Consider the following 25710-nt stretch of genomic DNA (forward strand, 5'->3'; position numbering starts at 1 on the left):
CAACAAAGCAACGACGGGTGAAAGATTGTGGTCCGACCTGAGCACTTTGCCGTTGCTGTTAGCATTTCAACGTCAGCGGCAATTCATTAAATGCGGAGCAATTCATTAAATTTCCACACAAACATCGGCGAAAAGTGCCCATCCTGAATGCGGGAAAAAGTGGCTAGGTAATTCAATCAAGAATCGATATAATTCCTTCCATATATCAATCTCAGAGCGTAGAGATAGTAGTATTGCTTACCCTGGATTGGATTTTCAGTGCAGGCATTTCAATTTCATCTGATATGTGTGTTTCAGTGTATAGAAGCTAGAAATGGCGCGGAGAAGAGGTACTAGCAGTTGCAGTAGCGGAAAGGGGACTGGGACCCTGCGGGTGCACAAGCGAAGGGTGAATGACCAGCAGAAACGGCGAGAATTAGCTCTCAAGCGCCAAAATGAGAACAGGGAAGATTTTCAGGTGGCTGCGCGCCAAGTGGCCTCCGACTTTCTGTATCCCTCCTTTCAAGGGAAGCCCGGAGAAGAAGTGGACTTTGCCCAGGGGTTGGGGAAAATGAGAGGTCTCAGGGCTCGAAACTGGTTCTCCCGCCGTTTCATGCTGCCCGAATTTATGTCTGAAATCCCCCCGCGTCTCGACAAGGAATGGTATGTGATGCCCTTGCCCGCTGGCGAGAGGTGCTGCGCCGTCTCTTTCAACGGGACAACGGTCACCCGACTCCAACGCAGCGGCTCCATTCTCCACCGCTTCAACTCCCCTCTTCCCAGCGGAAACCCTAGCAACCACCACCCCCACCTCTGCTGCGTCCTCGACTGCATATTCCACGAACCCAACCGGACCTATTACGTTCTCGATATCATGTGCTGGAAGACCTTCTCATTATTGCGATCCACCACAGAGGTTCGATTCAGGTGGCTTTATTCCAAAGTTCGCCCCCACTTAATGGCTAGTGGGGCGGGGGAGCCATTACTTACAATGCCTTCCGGTTCACAGTGCTGCCCGTTCATGTCTGTAACCGAAAGGGCTTGCAGGCCGCTTATGATGCTCCGACCCAAACCCCCTCTGCCCTATCGCCGTTTGTAGTAAGGGGTGGCCTGTTATTTGTGAACAGGTATTCACACTATGTGAACGACGTAACCCCTCTGTGTATCCTGTGGATGGACCACAAGTGCAGCCACCGTGTTCTCGAACTGATTCACACTTCCGGCGACCAGCGCATTCTGCTGCAATTGCAAAATGACGGGAAGCTGTGGAGTGGAGATGATCCCCCGGTTATCTGCGGGACTCTGTCCCCCCGTTTTCTTCGCAAGCTCAGGAAGTTTCTGCGGGCAAGTAGTGGATGCCTGTTGCTTGAATTCTGCATCCCTGATGACCAGGAACTGCGTATTGTGGACGGAAAACCGTTTCTTTGTGAAGAGCAATTCAAGGGTGTTGTGCAGTATGGGGGTGAGCCACTCCGCGCTGATAACTGCGCCAAGATATTGTTTCAGCATCAAACTCGGAATATCAGCTTCCAACGGCTCCTCTCTTCATTCTCTCCTCGTCATCATCCTTGACAGCAATGGATAGATGGATCGAAATGGTCGCTGCTGCTGCATGTAGGCTGGTCAAGAAACTGGCCCATAGTTATTTCGTCAGTAAGTAAGTAATGTCTTCTATCCCTCCTCGTTATCATCCTTGACGGCATCAGACAGATGGTTGGAAATGGTCGCTGCTTTTGCATGTAGGCTGGTCGAGAAACTGACCCCATAGTTATTTCGTTAATATGTAATATTTGCATCCACGGTCTGGAAATGGTCGCTGCTTTTGCATGTAGGCTGGTCGAGAAACTGACCCCATAGTTATTTCGTTAATATGTAATATTTGCATCCACGGTCAAAAGTTCTTTACAGAATGCTCAATTCTCAAAATTTATATAAATTATTGGTTTTAAGTTCTTTACAGAATTCTCAATTCTCAAAATTTATATAAATTATTGGTTTTAAGATTTAAAGATCTTTTTCAGTTAAGACATTTAAATTTTCAAGCAAAACTGAACAGAAAATATTTATGCAGAAGGGTCCAGTTAAAAAGTGGGAAATAATAGATAAATTTGTATCAATTATTTATAATTAATAAATTAATTATAAATAATATGAGTATTTGGGGACTTTCTTGTGCACTTTTCTGAAGATGTAAATTGTGATCACAAGGTGTAATGTTCAAATCTTTGGTTGTTTATTCATGGTTGAATATTATTGGGTTATGGTGGTAAAGGTGAGAATGAGTCAGTGGCAAGCTATTTTGAAATGGGCGAAGACAGAGTCTAACTCGTAAACATTTGGATATTTTTGAAATAATTAATTTGGTTTAAACATTTTCTTTAATTCAATATGAGGAAGATGTATGCAAATAAACGGACTTGCAAACTTTTCTAGAAGATGTGTGCAAATAAACCTACTTGCCAACTTTTCTAGAGATTAATTATATTCTCTCTCACACATACTCTTAAACATTTGGATATTTTTGAAATAATTAATCTCGCCTAAACATTTTTTATAATCCATTGTAAGGAAGATGTGTGCAAATAAACTCACTTGCCAACTTTTCTAGAGAAACTAAATAAAAACAAAATTAACAACCAAAATAATCAACATCAAACATTTTGAATAAAGCACATTGTAACTATTTGACATTTTGATTTTTTTGCAAGAATTTGAGGATAATTTTTTTTTGTTATTCCCAACAGGCATATTCTACAATCCAATATGGTGTTGAACTTTGAGTTGACACATGTCCATTTTAAATTTAAACATCAATAATCTCATTATCATTATGATCGATTGGTTTGTTCTTTGAAACTATAACCCAAGAAAAAAAGAGTAATTAAAAAAAAAAAATCTTATATTTTCACTTAAAATATTAAAATATTTTAATACAATAATTGAATAAATTATTTAAATTTCCATGTAACTAATTTAATTTAATATCAATTCTATATTGAGAAAAAAAAATAATATATACACTTTATTGATTATACAATTTTTTTTCAATATAAAAAAGTAAATAAACCCTTACGTTCTATTAAAAATAATAATACAAAGATGTATAATTCATTGAATTATGAAATTAATATGTAATAGTTGAAAATTAATAATTTAACGCTTTTTACTAAAAATAATATTAACCCAAGAAAAAGAGAGTAATTAAAAAAAAATCTTATATTTTCACTTAAAATATTAAAATATTTTAATACAATAATTAAATAAATTATTTAAATATCTATGTAACTAATTTAATTTAATATCAATTTTATATTGAGAAAAAAATATATATATATATATACTTTTTTTTTTCTCAGTAAAAACTAATTCTATTAAGAGGACGTATGGTACAATAAGAAGTTACAACCAAGAGAGGCAAGAACACAGGCTGCCGGAAAGGATAGGCTATCCACCTCAACCCCTAAAAGAAGAAGAGAAGAGAGCTGAGCTGAGCAAGAAGAAACAAGAGGAAACAGAGGAGCAAGAATAGAACAGAGGATTCTACCCAACATGTGTAGAATCAACTATTCGGCATTTTTTCCCTTTCTTTTTACCAACTTTGACCTAATCAAGAGGACTCTGCTGAACTGGCATGATTTGCAAACTGAGCTGTGCTGACGGGGAGGACTCCTTGTCTGAATTCGAGGTGGAGGATTCATGATTCCTTTTCTGTGAGATTGGTGGGACAACCAAATCCTTAGGATCGGTCGAGGGCGGATCTTGTGCCATCTTTGCTTCCATTCCTTCCTCATCCTCTTCCTCTTCATCCGAGCTGAAATCAAAGTCGTCCATGGGGGGAGGATCATGAGGCTTCCAGCTTTTGGATTTCTACTTAGGATTGACTTTCTTCTTTTGGACAGGCATCGTGGGACAAGAGCTCTGAAGGTGCCTTGTGTGATGGCAGTTTCGGCATCGAAAGGCTGTGTTCTCATAGTCCAAGGTCTGAGTCCAATGTAAATCTCCAATTTTGAGATTGATCTGGTCAGTGAGACCTTTGCTCATGTCTATTTCTGCACAAATTCTGGCAAAGGTGTATAGGCCCTTTTCCCCTCTAGAGACGTCTGTGTCTAGAAAGCGGCCTAGAGAATTGCCGATCCCTTGGAATACAACAAAATGCCATAGGTGTGCCGGGAGATTTGGAAGTCTAACCCAGATAGGGAGCTTGGTGATGATTGCTATAGCGGGATCGAAATCTGGGAACCAAGGGGTGAGGAATAAACCTGCTGAGCCCCAGAACCATGGGCCTGCAGTTAAAGCTTTTTGGTAATCCTCATCAAAAACGAACACTACAATGAAGAAGCCCTTTGAGCATAATAACACCTTGCAATTGTTGGTCCAGTTAGAGTGAAGCCATTGGTAGAGGTCTGCTGTGCGTGGCCATAGCCCATTGAACCTGCAAATAATGGCGTGATCTGCAAACTTTTGGGTTTGCTCATCCAACGTTGGATGCATGATTTCAATGGAGGGGGTTTCCTCCAGTTTGTCCACCAGAAAAGGCTTGGGAGCCTGAGCTGGTGGAGCTGTTTTCTTAGGCATCTGAGCATGGATAGCGTCTTTGTAAGAAAATGCCTTAGCTGAGGATGTTTGTCCTACAGCTCCCCCTCTCAAATGAAGGGTAAAAGTAATGGATGCATTTCTCTTAATGCTGTAAAAAGATAGGGGGAGATGATCCTCAAGTTGTTTACCTCCGTGTAGAAGTCGTTGAGCTGCAGAGGGAATCCCCAACTTGAGATCTAGAGCAAGCTTGAGGTCCTACACTAGATTCGACGATCTCACCCATTGTAGCAGAGTTTTGCCAGAGATGAGCCTGATCTGGATTTGGAACACGACAGAAAGATTAGGGTTCTGCTTTCCTCTACAGATCCAAGACGAGAGGAGGCTGGAGCTTTGAAAGGCCTTCTCCTCCTGAACTTGCCGTAGGGGTTTGTGAGGAGATGAGGAGAAAGTCCAAAGATTATTGAATCTGTCATTGCGTTTCGCCCAAAAGAGCTTCCGGATGTTCCATCCAGGCAGATTCAGGACACTTAAAAATTCTGAAGATCAAGAATATAGTATCAACTATTTTGGGGGGACAGAGAGGGTACTGATAGGAATGAGCAACCTTCCAGAGTAGAGTATTTCTTCCCAGGAGCCGCCGCCTGAGGAGAAACGGGGGAATATTATGCATTTTCGCCTATAGCCGTTGCATCTACAATCTGATGGGGGCGGCTGTTACGAGATGTCGTAGCAGAAGTTCAAGATCTGGCTGCCCGAGTGCAAAAAGGGAAAAAAATGAGAGGGAGGGGAGTTTTCAAAAAATATTGGAAGACATGCGTATCAGAAATGAAGTAATAGACCGGCATTCCTTGACTGTATCGCGCTCCTTCTTCATCGGTAGGGCCGAGCAGAGGCCAGACGGCGACTAAAGGCAAAGAGGTGGTGGCAACACAGATAGGGTTCATCTTCGGCTCGTCTAACTTTTCCGTGGAGAAATTCATAATATATACACTTTATTGATTATACAATTTTTTTTTTCAATATAAAAAAGTAAATAAACCCTTACTTTCTACTAAAAGTAATAATACAAAGATGTGTAATTCATTGAATTATGAAATTAATATGTAATATTTGAAAATTAATAATTTAACGCTTTTTACTAAAAATAATATTACAAAGATGTGTAATTCATTGAACTATGAAATTAATATGTGATATTTGAAAATTAATAATTAATATAATAATTAAAAAAATTCATCGTGAATCATAATTAAAATAATTTTAATTATTTAAACACGTACTCTATATATTCTTCGCATATATTCTTCGGTAACAGAGTTCTGAGGCTCGGTGAAAGAGTTAAACACATACTCTATATATACACGTCCTCGCATTCTGCGCATATATTCTTCGGTGAAAGAGTTCTAAGGCTCGGTGAAAGAGTTAAACACGTACTTTATATATGCACTTCCTCGCATTCTTCAGATATATTCTTCGGTGAAAGAGTTCTAAGGCTTGGTGAAAGATTTCTGAGGCTCGGTGAAAGAGTTAAACACGCATATATTCTTTGGTGAAAGAGTTCTAAGGCTCAATGAAAGAGTTCTGAGGCTCGGTGAAAGAGTTAAACACGTACTCTATATATTCTTCGCATATATTCTTCGGTGAAGGAGTTATGAGGCTCGGTGAAAGAGTTAAACATGAAATCTATATATACACTTCCTCTACGATATAAGACCATAAGGCTCGCATCTTCGGTGATCAGTTTTGAGGCTCACTATATGACCAAGGCAGAGGCTCACATATATTCTTTAGCATTTAAACTCGGTTCGGAGGCCCGTATCTCCGGTCTGCAGGCTATGGTGGGCATGGGTGATCTGCAGTCAGGTTTTTTGATATCAGGTGCACACATTCCTTATCTTTTTCTTTTTCTAATACATATTTGCTCATATAATTTCAAGTATGAATATTTCACCACAGTTACCAAGGATTACCAAGGGCAGACCTAGCACAGTTACTCTACAAGGCATTTATGAGTATATAGAGTCTTTAGAGAAACGTAGAGAAGAAAGAGAAGCCAAGCTACAAAAAGAGTTAGAAGCCATGCTGGAAAATAAATTTGCATCTCTTGAAGACACGATCCAAAAACAAATAGAAAATAAAATAGAACTACTAGAGAATAAAATGGAGGCAATGGAGATTAGATTGCAGGTTATAGAGAAACAAAACCAAGATACTAACCAACCATACTAACAAGGAGATGCTGATACTTTAGAGAGTCTTAAAATGAAAGACATGATTAAAGAACTAGAAGAAAAAGTTAATAGCCGCCTCACCCTAAATAATGTGGTAGATAAGTTAGATATCAAACCAATTAAAGAGGAAATGAAAAAATTAATAGAATTAGACCACGAACGTAACAAAAGGGCCTTGAACCTTATAATATTTAGTTTAAAAGAGGAAGTAGATGAGGATACTTTAGCCTTAGCCCAGACAAAATTACATAATAGATTACAAATTGAAACAGTGTGTCTCATAGAAGCAACAAGGTTGGGGAAATTAGCTGAGAATAAAGGAAGACTAATCCACATAAAGGTGAGCTCCACTGATCATAAGTACGACATACTTAGTAAAACCTCAAGTCTAAAAGGAACGAGAATATTCATAAATGAAGATCTCATTCCAAAAGATCAAGCAGAAATAAGAAAGGAGGTTCAAAAAGTAAAAGAAGCTAGAAAGGAAGGAAAATGGGCAATAATAAAAAATAGAAAAGCCTTTATTCGAGATAGAAACCAAAAAGCTAGTAATCAATAGCAATTAAACATGCTTCGGATCCTTTCTTGGAACTGTCGGGGCTTCCCATGGAACAAAGGCCCCAAGCTAAGTTGGATTTCAAATGATGTTGATATTATTTTGCTTTTTGAAACTTAGGAGCATGAAGAATCTAAGGTCCCTAACATAGATGGCTTTATGCTATGGTCTACCTGGAATAAGCGATCCTCCCATAGAGGCATTGGGGGAATAGCTTGTTACATTAAGAAGAACATCTCCCCCCATGCTAGGATTTATAAAAATGACCCTCACAACCAATATAGTTGGATAGAGATCAGTGACATTAATAATAAAAAGTCCTACATAGCAATATGTTATTTCCCCCCATCAATTCTAACTTCTATAAGAAGAAGAATCTAGATAAAACTAACCCTTACAATGGTTTAGAGAATGATATTTCTAGCCTAAGGAATGATGGTAATATCCTTTTAATAGGTGACTTTAATGCTCGAACTTCAAACAACCAAGCTATTATTCTAAGCAATCATTCCAACCCTAATCCTCTTTGGTTAGACAAAGACCCTACTCTGGCTAGTAGGTACAAAAGGAGCTTTGAAGACCTCGGGGAAAATGTGTTTGGGTCGGAGCTAGTTAAGCTCTGTAGTGCTCAGGATCTCATAATTTGCAACAATATAAAGAAGTGGTCCAATTCTAGCAAGATGACCTGCATCCATGGACTTGGTAGCAACATGGTAGACTACGTTATTTCCGATCTCCCATTATACAACGAAATAATAAATTTTGACATCTTAAATGACCATGAACTTGACTCCCACATAAAATAATACTTACAACCAAAATAACTTAATATTTGATTGAAATAAAAACAATCTCTTTCTAAATGAATTAAAAACTAATTTGCTTCCTTTATCTAGTATAGACAACATAGAAGACCTCTATCATAATTACTACAACCCTCTCATATTCTATTAACAAGTTCTCAATTGAAGTTTCAAATAATAAAAGAAATAGCAAAACCATTCCATGGTATGACAAAGATTGTAAAAGTGTGAGGAGAGCAATTAAGGAAGCTCTTGATGAATATCTTAAAATGGACAAGATAAAAATATACAAAGCCCTAACTAAAAGGAAAAAGAGGCAGTACATTCATCAAAGACAAGAGAATCTCTTACACCTCTCTAAGGTAGCTCCTAAGAAATTTTGGAGGCAGATTCTGACTAGGAAGACTAAAGATAATAATAAAATTTCTCTTCACAATTGGAATTCCTATCTTAAAAAGATTTATGAATCTCCAAATGTCATGGATAATCTGGACACCCTGCTCACAATGAAAGAAGTTTTCTCTTTAGAAGACATTAAGTTTGGGGTTAATCGCCTCGCTAATGGGAAAGCTAAGGACATTGAAGGTTACCAGGTGGAAATCTTAAAAATTGGAGGTCCTGTCCTCATCCCCCACATCCACAAGCTTTTCAATCAAGCAGTCAAGCAAGAGTTCCCTAAACCTTGGACTGAGAGCCTCATTATCCCTATTTTTAAAAGTGGGGATACAAATAACCCCTCTAATTATCGGACAATTATGATCAACCCTCTCTTAGCCAAGTTATATGGTAGTATTTTGGAAAAGAAATTAAGCATATGGCTTGAAAGTGAAGGTAAGCGGGCTAAAGGCCAAGCAGGTTTCAGAAGGCATCACTCAACAACAAACCACCTTTTTATGCTTAGGATCATTGTGGAGGAATGTCGTAATGATAAATCCAATTTATTTTGTTGCTTTGTGGACTTTAGAAAGGCTTTCGATACGATTCCTAGATACAACCTTTGGAATAGATTAGAAGAGCTAAAGGTTCCTCTTGAGTTGAGGAGTTGTCGCTATAAGGTTATACGAGAATGTAATTACCAAGCTAAAGAGCAATGAGGGGTGGTCGAAAGATATTAAGTGTAACATCAGAGTTAAACAAGGTTGCCCCCTCTCCCCTACCTTATTTGGCATTTACATCAATAAGCTCGAAGGTTATTTAGAGGAAGAAGGATATGATGGCACGATCTTAGCTGGGATAGTCGTCATCCTTCTTCTCTATGCTGACGATATTGTTCTTTTCGCAAGGTGCCCATCTGATCTTGATAAGCGACATAGGCTTCTTAAGGATTTCTGCTCTACCATGGGTATGACTGTTAACATTGACAAAACAAAAGTTATCATTATCAAATCCAAGAAGGACACTTACGCTAATTTTATGTATGACAATAATAACTTGGAGGAAGTGTATTCTTACAAGTACCTAGGAATTGATATTCATCACAAGCTCAACTGGAAGCATAACATTGAGAAAATGATTATTGGGGGGTGGAAAGCTTATTTTGGTCTTGAAAATAATTGTAAAACAACAAACCTCGTAATGTGGGATAAAAATAATTTTCTCTTTGAAACTTTAGTCACTCCTGTTATCTTATATCGCTGTGAGTTTTGGGGTTGTAGCATCTTCAGAGAATCATGGAGAAAGATTGAGCAAATCTAGAAGCGTTTTATAACTTATAACCTGAAAATTAAAAGTAATACACCCTATCCTATTTTCCTTATAGAAGCAGGTCTTTCCCCTATTGAGAGCCTAGCTATGATTAGGTTTCTTCTGTACAAGCACAAACTCAATAACATAGATGATCATAGACTTCCTAAGCTAGCTTTAAATTCCAGCCAAAACCACCTAAGGCTCAATTGAGGGTGGCATAAAGACACAAGGGCGTGCTTAAACTATTGGGAGATCAACAAGAATGATGCATTGCAAAACGTTAATAATAGTAAAGATATTGTTACTTCTAAGTTCAAAGAAAAACGTGGTGTGAGAAAGATTTAGCGGCTAAAATAAAATTAAGTTATTATAAGAAGGTCATCAACCCCACCCTAAAAGATCAAAAGTATCTCTCTATTTTAACTAGCTCAAAGAAGAAAATTAATATAACAAAGATTAGAATGAATTCTCACGAGCTCCATAGTGAAACAGGTCGTTGGGCAGTTCCTAAAACACTATGGATGGAAAGGATCTGCCATATATGTGAGAATAGGAACATCAAGGATGAAAACCACTTCCTCTTAGAGTGCCCCGCCTACAACCACATCAGATCTCAGTTTCACAATCTTTGTTACAACACTAACCTTCCCAGCCTTTTACAATGTCAAAATTATAGTGAGCTCGGGAGGCTTCTCTCCAAGCTTTTTGAGCATATGAATAAAATCTTAAATCAAAATAAATAATTTGATTCTTTAGGTCCAATAAACCAATGTTTGGTCTCAGCGGACGTTAACCACCACCACCACCATCATCATCATCATCAAATAAAATATTTCAAACATTCCTATTAAATAAAACACTTTAATTCCAATTATGTAAATAATCTATATGGTTAAAAAATGTGTTTATTTATTTACTATGGTTAAAACATCTGGAATAGTATGGTTATTCTATATTTTGGTTTCTATCTCTCTCTCTATATATAGATCAATTTTGTTTAAAAGAAAAATAGATTTGTTGGAATTGCAGGTTTACACGTGTTCACAAGGATTTTCAAGCATCGAATTCATTTATGCATTCAAAAATGCAATTTATATTTTCAAAGAGCAGTTTTGAATGCATCTTAACATGGGATGTATCAAGAGTAGAGAGGGATAAAATCCCTCTAGGTGCAAACTTTCTCTAAAATTTTGCACTCTAAAAGGAGGTTTACACCAAAAAAATATTTGACCGGGTATTAGTATATTCATCGTTGAGATAAATCTATACTAGTTTAAAATATATTATTTAAAATATATTGAATAAACAAATGTATTCAATTCCCTAAAACCTTACATTCAAATTGTATACACAAAATCTTAAGATTTCAGGAATTCAAACAAAATCAACTAGAAAAATATTAACCTCATTAAAAATATATATATTATTAAAAATATAAAATAGCTAAACTTAACTATTTCAAAGACAATTCAAACCAAATTCCATAATTGGATAGATTAATCGTTCTTTCCCCATATGTAAGCTAACCTCAATTTGGATAAAAAAAAAAGGTTTCAAAATACAACACCCCCCAGCACCCAAAAAACAACATTAAACAAAAATCCCATGACGAATAATACACGATTATTTATATTGTAGGATGAATTTTGGGAAACTGTGATTATGAATCAAGATGAAGTGTCCGCTTGAAACATTGGACAATTTAAAGTTGCAAACACAATTATTTTTCAAAAAATCATCTTGTGTCAGGGAAAATGGTTAAATTGGGTATTGTCTAACTATGATATAATTTGGAATTTTTGATTGAAATCCCGAAATAAAAATACAATTTTTTGTTAAATTATGTTTTTTTATTACTTAAAATATGTTTTTGACTGCATAAATGACACTCTTAAAAACCTCTACTACTTTTCTAACAAATTAAGGTCCCTGGGAGTCTTTTAACTTTTCATAAAAGGATAGAAAATTATTTTCCATATAAATAAAAATTAATATTAAAAATTACTTGTCAATTTCATATTTATATTAAAAATTACTTGTCAATATTGAAATGGAAATTATATTATATTTTTTCATTTAAAAAAGAGAGTCTTTTTATAAAATTTTGTACTTATTATTTTTATGAGTTTTTTAATTTTTAATAATTTTTAGTTATGGTTGTTTAGATTTTTAATAGTAAAAAAAATGGTTAATTTTTTCCAATCTATCATCCCAGCAAAGAATAATTATACTTTTTTGTGTAACACAATTCATAAGCAAAGAATAATGATACTTTTAGTGTAACACAATTCTACAGTTAAGGAGTTTATGTATGCATTATTTATTTATTTATTTAAATTATAGTTTGATAATGAACATTGGTGAATTATATTATGGTTGTTAAGAGATAAGCGACTGCAAATTGAATATCCTTTGTGATATGTTTTTTTGTTGTTTGGATTTACTAATCGTCATCTTTTATGGATCCATAATTTTTTAAATGAAGTTTTTAGAATTATAGTTACGAAGTTAGGAAAAATTCGAAAATACGCCTATTCAATTCGGTTCGGCCGAAAATTTGTTAATTCGAATCTGTAAGAAGTTGTGGGAAGATAAAATTTAATATTTAAAACACACAAAAAAATTTCTTTATATTAAAAAAATTATAATAATTTGTAAATTGTATATGGAAAAAAACTATGTTTTGTACACTTTATTGCTTTTCTTATCGATAACAAAATAAAAATCCATGAATTAAGGTTTGGGTGTGCTTTCCTTGCTTGTTTTGGATTGAGTAGAATGTTCAACATTTAACTAGATCAACATAATCTACAACTTAAACAATTTTTGAAAGTGTGCTTTTAATGGTATCCAAAGAGGCTAAATTTATGAGAAGAGATTTAGATATTAGTTATTTATTAATAATGAAATTACTTTTCATTTTTAAGAGATATTTAAATTTATGATTTGAAGTTGCTACCTTTTTCTAAAAATAATATAGTTTTATGATATTTTTATAGAATTATATAACATTAGATACATTTATAGTATTTTTAATTGTTTTAATATATAAATAATCAGTTCACTTAGCTTATAAGATTTATATTTCTTAATTTTTTCTGTGTTGAATTTGGAGTTGCCTTTAGTGGGACTTTTTGGAAGCTTTTATGGTGAGTTTTTCTGGTCTAAATTTCTCTAAAATCCGGCAGAAATTTATTGAAATCACAATTTTGATGGCTAATCCTTGCACAATCCAAGTGCCCTAGGGTTTTTGAGGGTGCTGAATCCACATATATATAATCAAAAAACAAGTTTAAACAACACAAATCAAGATTTCGGACACTAAAATGTCCTTTTTCCATATTGAATAATTCATATTAAAATTCAAATATAATTAATATGCTTAAAATTATATTAACTATTTCCAACTAAAACACCTAAAATTATAATTTCCATTATTGTTATTAAAAAAAGGCTATTGCAAATTGAATCATCTTTTGTGATCCATTCTTTTACTTCTTAAATTTACTCACAATCATTTTTCCTGGCTTCATAATCTTCCTTTATAATCTTAGTTCCAACCAAAACACCTCAAACATAAAATAATTAATCGATAGTAATTAAATTTGTATGTAAAATCATATGAAATTTGTTATTTGAAATCATATTTTCGTTCTCTAGTTTTCTATATTTTGATTGTCCTATATTACATTTCATATTTCTTTTGGTGAGGCTTTATATGTCATGGAAATTCCAAGTGTTTTTGATGTTGAATGCTAATGAGAGCACATAAATATTTTATTAATGCATTGCTAAGACTCTGGCAGCGGCAGCGGACTAAGCGGATAGCAATGACAACTAGTCAAGGCGGTGGAAGAGAATCCGGAGATAATAAATGAAATTGGTGCTTCACAACGAACCCATCTTACTAGCATATTCCAAATGTATAGACATTGTTAATTGCAGAATTGACTGCAGCTTCTGCAAGGCGTTGCCATTATTCCGCAAATCAATCTTTGTTTTTTTTTTCCATTTCAGTACATAGGGATCGAACGCCACGAGATCATGCTACTGGTTGTTGTGGGAAATTGAGAAAGGGTAACTGAACTTAAATGCCATAGTGAAAATTAATGAAAATTGCAATGTGAATATGAAAAAAATAGTGAAAGGATTAAATGTATTTTTACACTCATTAAAGGTATTAGTGAAAGGATTATGGATTATTAAAGGTATTTTTACAATTAAATTGAATAAGATATTAAAAAATAAATATAAAAAATTAAATTATTTATAGAATTTGTATAAAAATTTAGGTTTTTTTAAACAATAATATGTTGTTTGTCGTGTAAAAAGTGTTTGGTAACACCTTTGTTATAGTGTGCAAATAATTTTTATTATATTTAGTATTGATTTAAAGTTACAAAACTTATTATATCTTTAAAATTATGAGATTTTTGGTTAGTGTAAGGTATGAGGGTTTTAACATTATCCTAATTTATATTGTTTTTAAGTTTTTTAAAGTGTAAATTTTTTAAAAATAGTTTATAGTTCAAGAGAGTTGGTCATCTTTAATACTTATAAATCAGTGATTAATATTGCTAGGATCACAAAACATTAAGAAATGGTGATGTTTAAAGACAACATTTTTTGGATCCCATTGGTCAGCAAAACAAATTAATATCGAGATTTTCTTCCTTTAAATAGGCTACATTAGAGATGAATGCCATGGGAAAAACCTAGAGCTCGAAAGCCTATAATAACTTACTGAGTCAAGTTTACCTAAACCACCCAAAAAATACCGCCTTTAAACTTGATTCAGGGAGATTAAATTAGTCTTAATAATTCATCAACCATCTCACCAAAGATCTCACATTAGCCCCCTCAAGCTAGGATACTAGGACAATCCACATTCTTACACACCATGTATGCCTAAACAACATGTCTTCTAACTTTCTGGGGAAATACACTTTCCTTGGATCAAAAACCTTATGGTGGTCACACGCCACTAGTGTTATCACACCATTGGGGGCTCTCATCACACATTGTATCCTTCACTAAACTTCAAACCATTGACTCCATCTCTATTTTCTTAGACATATTACCACTCTCTCACTACATCTTTAGGTTTGTTGATCCACATATTGACCTTCCATTTCTCTCTAATTGGCCTCTCTCTCCTTAGATCACAAACTCACATTATTCATCCACATCTTCATTATCATTGTGCATCCTCTTCATGCTGTTGCAAGAATGCATTGATTTTATCTCTTTGTTTCTACTATACCTATCACTAGTAATGTCCTTTCTTGATTCACCATCATAATATGACTCAAAGTAATCACTTCCAATATTAGGAGGAGAATATTTCCTACCATTTTCATCCTAGGGTGGACTAGGAGTGATTCTCCCTATGTAATTCTTCAACTTCTTTCTAAGCTTCTATCATTTCAAACTTCGATATTTTGTGAATTCCTCTGCCTTCAAATCCTCATCCTCTTGATTGCTCTTGGGCTGTTCATTCCTATTACCTTGAACATCGCCCCTGTCTAGAAATCTTGGGGATGATTCCCAATAGAAGGATCATAAGAATGCTAACTAGGACTTGCCCTATGATCCTAGTGTCATGGATTATTATCGAAATTAGCATTTGGAATTCTGCATTAGTCATAAGACCCATTATAATTTCAGAAAAGACTAGTTATATGGTCCTTGAATGATCCATAGTATGTCGTGGATATTCCACTCGATAGTTCGTCACAACAGATCTGATAAAAATACATTTTAAAATATGAAATATACACTATTATGGTTTTATTTCTCTTTATATTTCTAGATCTATAGATTATTGTTAATTTTGTATGCATGCAAATTAAAATTATGTAGAAAATAGAGAACAATGAAATAGAAACTCATAAACCATGATTTGACATGATAAGATACGACGCGGGAAACCATTTTGGGAGAAAACCCATTTGGAAGGTGAGGTCACTCTGGTATCTTTCTCTGAATAGAAAATGGTTGTGGGTATAAAGAAGTATTTGTTGGCATTATGATGCATGTGTTGTCCCTGATGGAAACTCACTTGTAACAGAACAAGTATATGATAAATAGATGAATCCACAGGCTAGTTCAGAGATGACAGAATGATGGAACAAAATAACAGAATGATGGGACAAAGGTTTACATATCAAAAACATAAGTTTTATAAAGCTGAATATTTGAAGATCTATACATGGATTCATCAAGGCCAAGTCGTATATACGCACAGGTACAAAGAAGAAAAGTCACGTACATGTTGGCACACTAATTTAAGAATACCAAGGGTCCTTACCATGTTATTAGCCCACAATATTGAGCATAGTAAAAATTACTTGATCTCGTCCAAGATTACCACCGACACTAGTGTAGTTTTGACCCATGGTATTGGATAAGGCTCTAACTATATATGTAGGTGAAGGTCAAAGTGCTAAGTGTGCATGTGAAAGGGATTTTGATGAATACTTCAATCTAAAGTATATTTGCATTGTAAGGGCCATAGTTGACACATAAATCTGAAATAATTATGCACCAATGAATACAATGATGGATTAGGATCATGAGACCTGAAATGACTGTCCATTGTATGATCTGCTCATGGATTGACTAGATCTAAGTATTGAAACATGTTTTTATCTCTGAATACTATGATCTGGGTCTTTATAAAGTTCTGAAGAGTTGTGTAATTTTAGGTCAAAATTTGTTGATCTGTACATAGTTTGGTCTCAATGAAGTGGCATATACACGCGGGTTAGTTTCTTCTAAGTCGCGTACATAAAGGAAGGGTTTATGCTCCTAAATTATTGATCAACCTGATTGGTGCTATTGCATCTCTGTTATCTATCAATGGTGTCCTCATGTTGATCTAGTTTGAGTGATAATGTATGAAGTAGAGCTGATTGAATGATGAAGTTGACTTTGGTTGAAAATATTATTGATGTTGCTAATTGTATGTGGGTTCTGTAAGCTAACATAATATTTCAGAATAAATCTAGTCAACTGTGTGTCTGATTCAAAATTACAAGTTTTTAGTATATTGAGATATGTACGCAGGTTTCTCTACAGAAAAGCGCGTATACACACAGGTTGCCTTAAGTGAAGTAGTGTATACATGTTGGCATATGAATGATCAGGGTTACAATTGATTTTGTGTGTTGATGCAGTATTCTGAGTTTGTTTCTATGTTCTGGTTACAATGATCTCACTGTTCTGTTTGAATTAAGTTTGTGTTTGCTTCAGTTGATCTACAAGTTGTGATGTATTAAAGCAGGTGGATACAGTGTGAAAATTTATGAAATGTGATCCACAGACATTTTTGAGGGTTGGAGCCTTCAGTGAGGAAGTCGAAGCTTCCTGCCGGTAGTAGTTGGTAATCAGATTAGGGGGTTGGAGCTCCCTTCTAGTAGGAGCTGGAGAATGAGTGAAGATTGTACCCTTCTGTAGGTGGGTGCCTGCATACTAGCATGAGTTTGCACCAGTACAGTAATGCAAGACGTTTTTTATATTAATAAGATTGAAGACTAAGATGATAACAACGATGGTTTCCTACCACATTGGATTTCCACCTTAAACCTTAGTGTTCATGTGTGATAATTTATTCATTTCGTATTGGACCTCCTTACTACTTATCAAATGCCTCATAAATCTCTGACATTCTTGTTTAAGTTTAATAGATAAAGAATTAGTGATTTTACAAGTTTACTAAGCATATGCTAGTTTCTTTTACAGCAATCACGTACATACGCGAGTTGGGTTCAACAAAGTCGCATACATATTTCAGAAAAGAAACTTATTATTGTGATTTTTTAAAATACTGATTCACCCCCCTCTTAGTATTTTTCCAACAATTGGAATTAGAGCAGGTCCTTCAAAAGAAACTTGATCGATTGAAGGAAGATCTCCCAAGATGAGCAATGAAGACATAGCGACATCTATCAGAGCACCACTCTTCAACGAAAATAATATAATATATTGGAAGACAAGAACTAGATCCTATCTTCAATCCCTTGGAGCAGATGTTTGGGAAATTGTGGAAGGAGTTTACCAATATCTAGTTACAGTTCCCATAGATGTAGCAAAAAGGAAGATGTATGAAACCAATGCAAAATTTGTCAATGCATTATTGGGAAGTCTTTGAGAATCATAGTTTGTCAAAGTTATGCAGTTAAACATAGCAAAAGAAATATGGGACAAAATCATTCAAAGCTATGAAGGCGATACCAAGTTAAAGAGTGCTAAACTCATAACTCTCAGAATTCAATATGAAACTCTCAAAATGCATAATGATGAAAGTATTGCTAGTTTCTTTCTACGTATAGATGAGATTGTAAATTGCATGAAAAATCTAGGTGAAGAAATAAAGGACACCACTTTAGTAGAGAAAATCTTAATATCTCTAACTCCTAAATTCGAGTCAAAAGTGTCTGCCATTGAAGAGAAGTAGGATCTACGGACTCTTACTATTGTTCAACTTCACGGGCTCCTGACTACTTTTGAAATGAGGAAATGAGGTCCCTCAGAAGTTCGAGAAACTATATTTAAAGCATCTGTGAAAGGAAAAGAAAAGAAAGAACACAAGGAATCAAGATATATATATATATATATATATATATATATATATATATATATATATATATATATAAGAAGAAGAAGATGAGGTGAACTTTGTAAATAAACTTCAACTGGTCACCGAAAGGTTTAGAAGTAAGCTTCCCTTCAAGTGCTTTTCTTGTGGTAGAGTTGGTCATTATGCTGCTAAATGTCCTCATAAAGACAACCATGACAAAGGGACGGATACTGCAAAAGGTAATAGGATACTGTTTGACAATAGAAGAAGTTATTATACTCATGAAGATAGTGATGGCTTGTCAAATAATAAAAAGGGAGAATCTGATCAAGATCTTGAATTACTCATGGCTTTTGAGAAAAATACTAATGAGTCTCATGATAAATTTTTGGATGCTTTAGAGGAAAAATATTTCTTTGAAAAAATTAATCAACTCAATTTTTTTTTGGAAGAAAACAAAGTATCCATAGATACATTGAAGCATCAACTCATAGAAAAGGAAAATCATAATGAGAAGTTAGAATGTGAAGTAGTACGTCTAAGAAAGGAACTTGAGAAAATAAAAACTCTGAATCTTCGATTTGTTAAAGAATATGAAACCTTATATGAAATTATCAAGGTACAATGCTCCCCTCTTATAAATATAGGTCTCGGATACACTGAAGTAACATCTCAAATAGAAAAATCTTTAGCCACCACTGGAAGCGATCTAAATGCAACAAAAACTAGTCAGTAAAGCTCTAGTCCTCAGCAAAAGAAGAAAGGCATTCCACAGGTAAATCATGTTCACTCTAATCCACGGATGAACAACAATAGAAATGCCAGTCAAAAGGTAAACAACACCAGAAGATTCTATGATCACAAAAATTTCTTCTTTAATGGACAATTTTTCTCATGTCAAAATTTTGGTTATAAGGCCGCTCAATGTGTTGCATATAAAACCATCATCACTAGAGAAGCAAGAAAACAAAGGAATACAACTAGAGTCAAGAAGAACACTTATAATAAATTTTCACATTTTAAATATGAAATTGAATTCTCATTTTTCAATAACTTTGGATATGAAGAATCTGAATGCAGGAGCAAATTACAACCAACATCTCAAAAAGAGGAAATATCAACAAAGGTATGGAAAAGGAAGGAGTTATAGTCTGAAAGTTGTGGCATAGCACTTTTTGTAGAAGGAAAATAAAATCAATGGTACATTTATAGTGGATGCTCAAAACACATGAGATGTGATAAAGATAAACTTATTTCATACAATGATTTAAAGAAAGAAAAGAATGTCACTTTTGGAAATGACTCACCTGCTTCCATTAAGGGTAAAGGTTATGTTTTTCTAAAAGAAAAGGTTAAATCTAGTAATGTTATGTATGTTGATGGATTAAAGCGTAACTTGTTGAGTGTTAGCCAAATGTGTGACAAATGAAATGAGGTGGTATTCTAATCAAAAGAATGTGTGGTTTATGAAATTGACATAGGAAAGACCATAATAAAAGGAACAAGAACCCCGAGCAATCTGTATATATTGAAAGGTAGCCAAGAACAATGTTACCTAGGAAAGGCAGAGGAAAACTGGTTATGGCATAGAAAGTTGGGACATCTAAGATTCTCTCAAATAAGCAAATGAAGTAGGCTCAAAGCTGTTCATGATCTACCCAACATCACCCTACCAGAAAGTACTATATGTAAGTCATGTCAATTCAGTAAGAAAACCAGAGTTCAATTCAATGCCAAAGAAGGATAAACAAGTAAGTGTCTTGAACTTATACATACTGATTTGTGTGGACCAGTAAGGTAAAATGCACCTTGTGGAGAACAATACTATATCTTATTCATTGATGATTCTTCTAGAATGTGATGGATCTGTTTATTGAAACACAAAGATGAAGCATTTGATAAATTTAAAGTCTTCAAAGCTTTAGTTGAAAATGAATTAGATCTAAAAATCAAATGTCTCAGATATGAGCGAGGAGGAGAATACATATCCGATGAATTCTTTGATTTCTGTGAAAAACATGGCATAAAAAGACAATTTTTTGTAGCTAAAACTCCTCAACAAAATGGCGTGGTAGAAAGAATGAATAGAATTGTTCAACAAGTGTCTCATGCTATGATTGATTAGTTTAGAACTCCTGACACCTTATGGGGTGAAGCTGCACATGCCACAATAAATATTCTCAATAAGGCTCATGTTCGTGTGAATAGTGATAAAACTCTGTATGAACTTTGGTATGGTAAGCCTCCCATTGTAAAGAATTTTAGAGTTTTTGGAATCAAATGTTTCATAAAAAATAATGATGAAACACTTGGTAGGTTTGAAGCTAGACGAGATGAAAGAATACTTCTTGGTTACTCATCTAGAAGAAAAGGATACAAATCTTACAATAAGAGAGAATGCATTGGTGTTGTGATTGATGAAGCATGCACAGATCCCAAGAAGGTAACATCAACAAAAGAGGATGATGATGATGAATGCTTTCCCACATCAAATTGAAATGATATACAAGGAGAAACTAATGAAGCAACAGAAGAAGACACATTAGAGAAAGAAAAGGCTCCATCATGGTATGATCAAAAGAAGCATCCAAAAACTCAAATTATAGGAGAAAAGGAATCTAGAATACAAACAAGAAGAACCCTTGTAGGATCTCCTGGTTATTTAGCTTTATTATCCACCATTTAACCACAAAATGTAAATCAAGATAGTAAATATGAATGTTGGGTTAAGGACGTGAATGAAGAACTTGATCAAATTGAAAAGAATGATACTTTGGAATTGGTTCCAAGGCCTTATGACAAAATGTTATTGGGACATAATGGATATTAAAAAATAGGTTGAATGAAAATGGAGAGGTCATTAGGAACAAAGCCATACTTGTTTTTAAAGGTTATGCTCAACAAGAAGGTATATACTTTGAAGAAACATTTGCACCAGTAGCCATACTTTAAGTCATAAGAATGTTTCTTGCACTTTCAAGTTTTCGACATTTCAAAGTTTATCAAATGGATGTAAAATCTACTTTCCTTAATGGAGATCTAGAAGAAGAAGTATATATTGAACAACTAGAAGGATTCATTTTTTGGAATGATGAAAATGTTGTATGCAAACTCAAAAAGGATTTATATGGGCTAAAACAAGCTCTGCGGCCATGGTATTATCATCTTGACATATATCTTCAACAACAAGGTTTCACAAAAGGATCCGCAAAAAACAACTTGTACACAAAAATTGAGAATGATAAACTGCTAATTATTGTTGTTTATGTTGATGATATCATCTTTGGTTGTAATGAAGAATCTATGAGTGAATAGTTTTCTTCTGTTATGCAACAAGAATTTGAAATGTCTTTACTTGGGGAAATAACCTATTTTCTTGGTTTACAAGTGCAACAAGAAAAAGATGGCATCTTTCTCTCACAAACAAAATATCTCAAGAAGATTCTAAAGAAGAATGGGATGGAAGATTGCAAACCTATGTACTCCCTTGATGACAAGATGTAGCCTCAATTCTAACGATGATTCTCCCACAGTAAAACAACCAAAGTATAGGTCTATGATTGGAGGTCTGCTTTATCTAATAGGCACCAGACCAGATATCATGCGAGTAGTTGGGATTGTTGGACATTTCCAAGCCAATCTAAAGGAATCACATCTTTAGGCAATAAAGAAAATATTCAAATATCTCCAAGGAACCCAAGAATTTGGTCTATGGTATCCTAAAGATGCATATCTTACCCTTCATGCATACACAAATGTAGATTTGGATGGAAATGCTGATGACCAGAAAAGAACTAGTGGAGGTGCATTTTACATGGGGCGTCGATTGGTATCTCGGTTCAACAAGAAACAAAATTCCATTGCCTTATCTACAGTGGAAGAAAAATACGTGGCCGCTGCATCTTGTTGCACACAACTCTGGATGATGAAAACATTACAAGATATACAAATCAAATGGTCTCCACCCATCTCCATCCTATGTGAAAATACAAGTCCTATTAGTATTTCGAAAAATCCTATTATTCACTCCAAGACCAAGCATATTCCAATTAAGTATCACTTTCTACGAGAACAAGTGCTTGAGCAAAAGGTTAAATTGGAGTAGGTCCCTTCCAAAGAATAAGTTGTTGATATATTTACTAAACCTCTTCCCAGAGAAGCATTTGAATATTCTAGACAGAAACTGGGAGTTGTATTTGCCTCATTTTCTTATTAAACTAGTCTGCTTAGTCTACAGGTGAAAATTTAGAAGGTGGTTTCTATATGCGGGTTTCATGAAGTATAGTCGTGTATGTTTTTCTCTAATAGAAAAACAGTGGGATAAACTCATGATCAACCTCTGACATGCTACTGATAGCTATAATTTGATTTTTCTTGGTCTAGTGTTGATGGGTACAGTCTGCTGATATGGTATTGAGTTATGTTTTTCTCATTAATCTTTATATGATTGATGAAGATGCTTTAATGAATGAGTTGTTGAAAATGAACAGGTAGCACAAGTTTACGGGGGGCATTAGCCTTGCAGAATATAATGCATTGTTGGCATTATGGTTGTTGAATTATGCTATTGTTAAGATATTTTGGTCTCAGTTATTAATGTCATATCTATGATTTAAGACCTATGATGTAATCATTGTCATATTCAGTCATGTATGGACTTTTGAGGTCATGTCAAATATGTAATCCCACATGGTTGGGTGGTCGAGTCAAATATGTATCCCCACTTGGTTGGGTGTTTGAGTCAAATATGTATCCCCACTTAGTTGGGTGATTGATGTAAGTATGAGTCCTTGGTGATAGGAAGGTCATACTCAGTTGATTTATAGAGTCATGTTCTTCATTTGAAAATATTTATGAAGATTTAGCATGTGCTCAGGGGGAGCATGGACAGTATAGTGCAAATAAGATCCAAAGGGGGAGCGTTGGTCCACCCTTTTCCCTTGATGTCAAAGGGGGAGAGTATCTTGGTGTTTTAATAATAGTTATTTGATGTATCTAACAGGATTCTATAGGTTGAGGTGATAAACACCAACATGGTTTCCATCAAGTCCAAAGGGGGAGATTGGTGGTATTATGATGCGTGTGTTGTCCTTGATGGCAACTCACTTGTAAAAAGATAAGTATATGGTAACTAGATGAATCCATAGGTCAGTTCAGAGGTGATAGAGTGATGGAACAAAATAACAGAATGATGGAGCAAATGTTTACATATTAGAATTAGAAGTTTGATAAAGGTAAATATTGAAGATCTATACGCAGGTTTGTCAAGGCCAAGTTGTGTATACACACAGGTACAAGGAAGAAAAGTTACGTACATGCTGACACACTAATTTAAGAATACCAAGGGTCCATACCATTGTATTATCCCACAATATTGAGCGTAGTAATGGTTACTTGATATTTTCCAAGATTACCACCGACATTAGTGTAGTTTTGACCTGTGGTATTGGCTAAGGCTCTAACTATATAAGGAGGTGAAGATCAAAGTTCTAAGTGTGCATGTGAAATGGTTTTTGATGAATACTTCAATCTGAAGTATATTTTCATTGTAAGGACCATAGTTGACACATAGATCTGAAATAATTATGCATCGATGAATACCATGATGGATCAGGATCATGATACCTGAAATGACTTTCCATTGTATGATCTTCTCTTTTTGTTTTCTGGTTGGTTCTCATGTTCCTTTAGCATTGGGTTGAGTTATTATTTCATAGAGCCTTGGTTGGAAGAATGCTCTAGAGCCCTGTAACAACTTGGGTTGAGTTACTAGTCCTAGAGCCTTGGTTTGACAAATGCTCTGGAGCCCTTGGTGGGTTGAGTTACCAGTCCTGAAGCCTTCATTGGACAAATCCTCTGGAGCCTAAAAATCACTGTGGCTTGAGTTACTAGTCCTGGAGCCTTGGTTGAAATAAACGCTCTAGATCTTCGATGACTTGGGTAGAGACCAATCTGGTTATGGTTAGTGATGTCTGACCATGAGGTGGAGTCACTAGTTGAGGGTTGAGGTGGTTTGGACTTTGGAATCCCTGGATGGTTTTTATTTATTTTTTGATGAGATCCCACATTCATTCTTGGAATATGGCACGGGGGTGACTGGATGAAAGAAATACTTGGTCAACTTATGAAATCATATATAAGAGCTCTCTTTCTCCTCAGTATTTTATGGGTAAATATACTTTTTTATATGTGTCCTATATGCTTATCATATCCCTGATATTTCTATTGGTTATGAATGAACTTTATGACAGTGAAAATGTATGGCTCTATTCATGTTTTGGTTAATCATTGAATATACAATGAATATGTGACTTAATAGATGATAATGCAATTATTGTGATGAGGCATAAATGCTTCTTAGTGATTCTCAGATAAGTATGAGACCCTTATGCTTAGATCTTTTGTTTAAACCTGTAGAATGAATATTTGTGACATGTTTGACAAAGTTCATTTCATGTCTAGTAGGGGTCCAGTCACGTCCTTGTTTAAGTAATTACATTTGTATCATTATTTCATTGTTATCTTTCTTTTCTCAAAGTTTCATGGAGTTTTGGGCAGTGCCATGAGTCCTGGGCCTCGGAAAGTGGCAGAAAATTTAGAGTCACAGGCACATAATGTTGATTTGTGTAGCATGGGAGGTACTCCAAGCCCTAAGGTTCAGGGTTTGGAGGGAAAAGAACCACAAGGGGAACTTGTGGGCTTGGAACCAAAGTGTGGGGTTTTGAACCCATTGATGTTTCTTCCAAAAACATGAAGTATTTGTGACATGTGATGGATGAGGATGATAGTGCTCAGTGATATGATTCCAACACATCAAGAATCGTCCGAATCTGAGTTATCACTAGAAAGAAATGAATTTTTGAAGTTGAAAAGGTAAATACTGGATACAAAGTCATGTAGGCTTGGTGTAAAAAGACTCCAATAGATGTGTCTCTTCAAGATTCACTGGAGCCTTTATATGTTTATAAATACAAGTTGTATTAGAGTCATTTTGATCATCCAAGAGTGGTCAGCACATAGGGAAGAAGCTTTGAAATTTTCGTGAGGCTTAGTCGCAGAAAGGGAGCTAGAAGATAGTGTGAGGAGGCTGAGGTATAGTTGTGGGGAGACTTATCTGCTGTAGGTGATAGCAAGGTGAATTATGGGCTATCTAAGGTCATGTTTAAGGGTTGCCTTAATTAAGGTTACTGGGTAGAAAAGGTCACAGTCTAAAGGAACAACGAACTCTTGTTAGAAATACAGTTGTGGAACTATTTAAGGAGTACTGAAGCTACAATCAACTTTTGGGCCAAGACGCATGCCATAGCTAGTAGTTGGAGGCCTTTAAGGGCTATGTCT

At 35.0% G+C, this 25710-nt stretch overlaps 1 protein-coding gene across 1 annotated transcript; it reads left to right on the forward strand.

Annotated features, from left to right (window-relative positions):
- Positions 1–313: 313 nt before the first annotated feature.
- LOC149249889 (uncharacterized) lies at positions 314–1078 on the forward strand. The gene has a single exon (XM_089453510.1). It carries the CDS (start codon positions 314–316, stop codon positions 1076–1078), a length of 765 nt encoding a protein of 254 aa, XP_089309636.1.
- The last annotated feature ends 24632 nt before the right edge of the window (positions 1079–25710 follow it).

The sequence above is a fragment of the Pinus tabuliformis genome, chromosome 7 (genome assembly GCF_031772625.1).
Source record: "Pinus tabuliformis cultivar Carrire ecotype Pingquan chromosome 7, CPIR1, whole genome shotgun sequence".
NCBI classification, from domain to species: Eukaryota; Viridiplantae; Streptophyta; class Pinopsida; order Pinales; family Pinaceae; genus Pinus; species Pinus tabuliformis.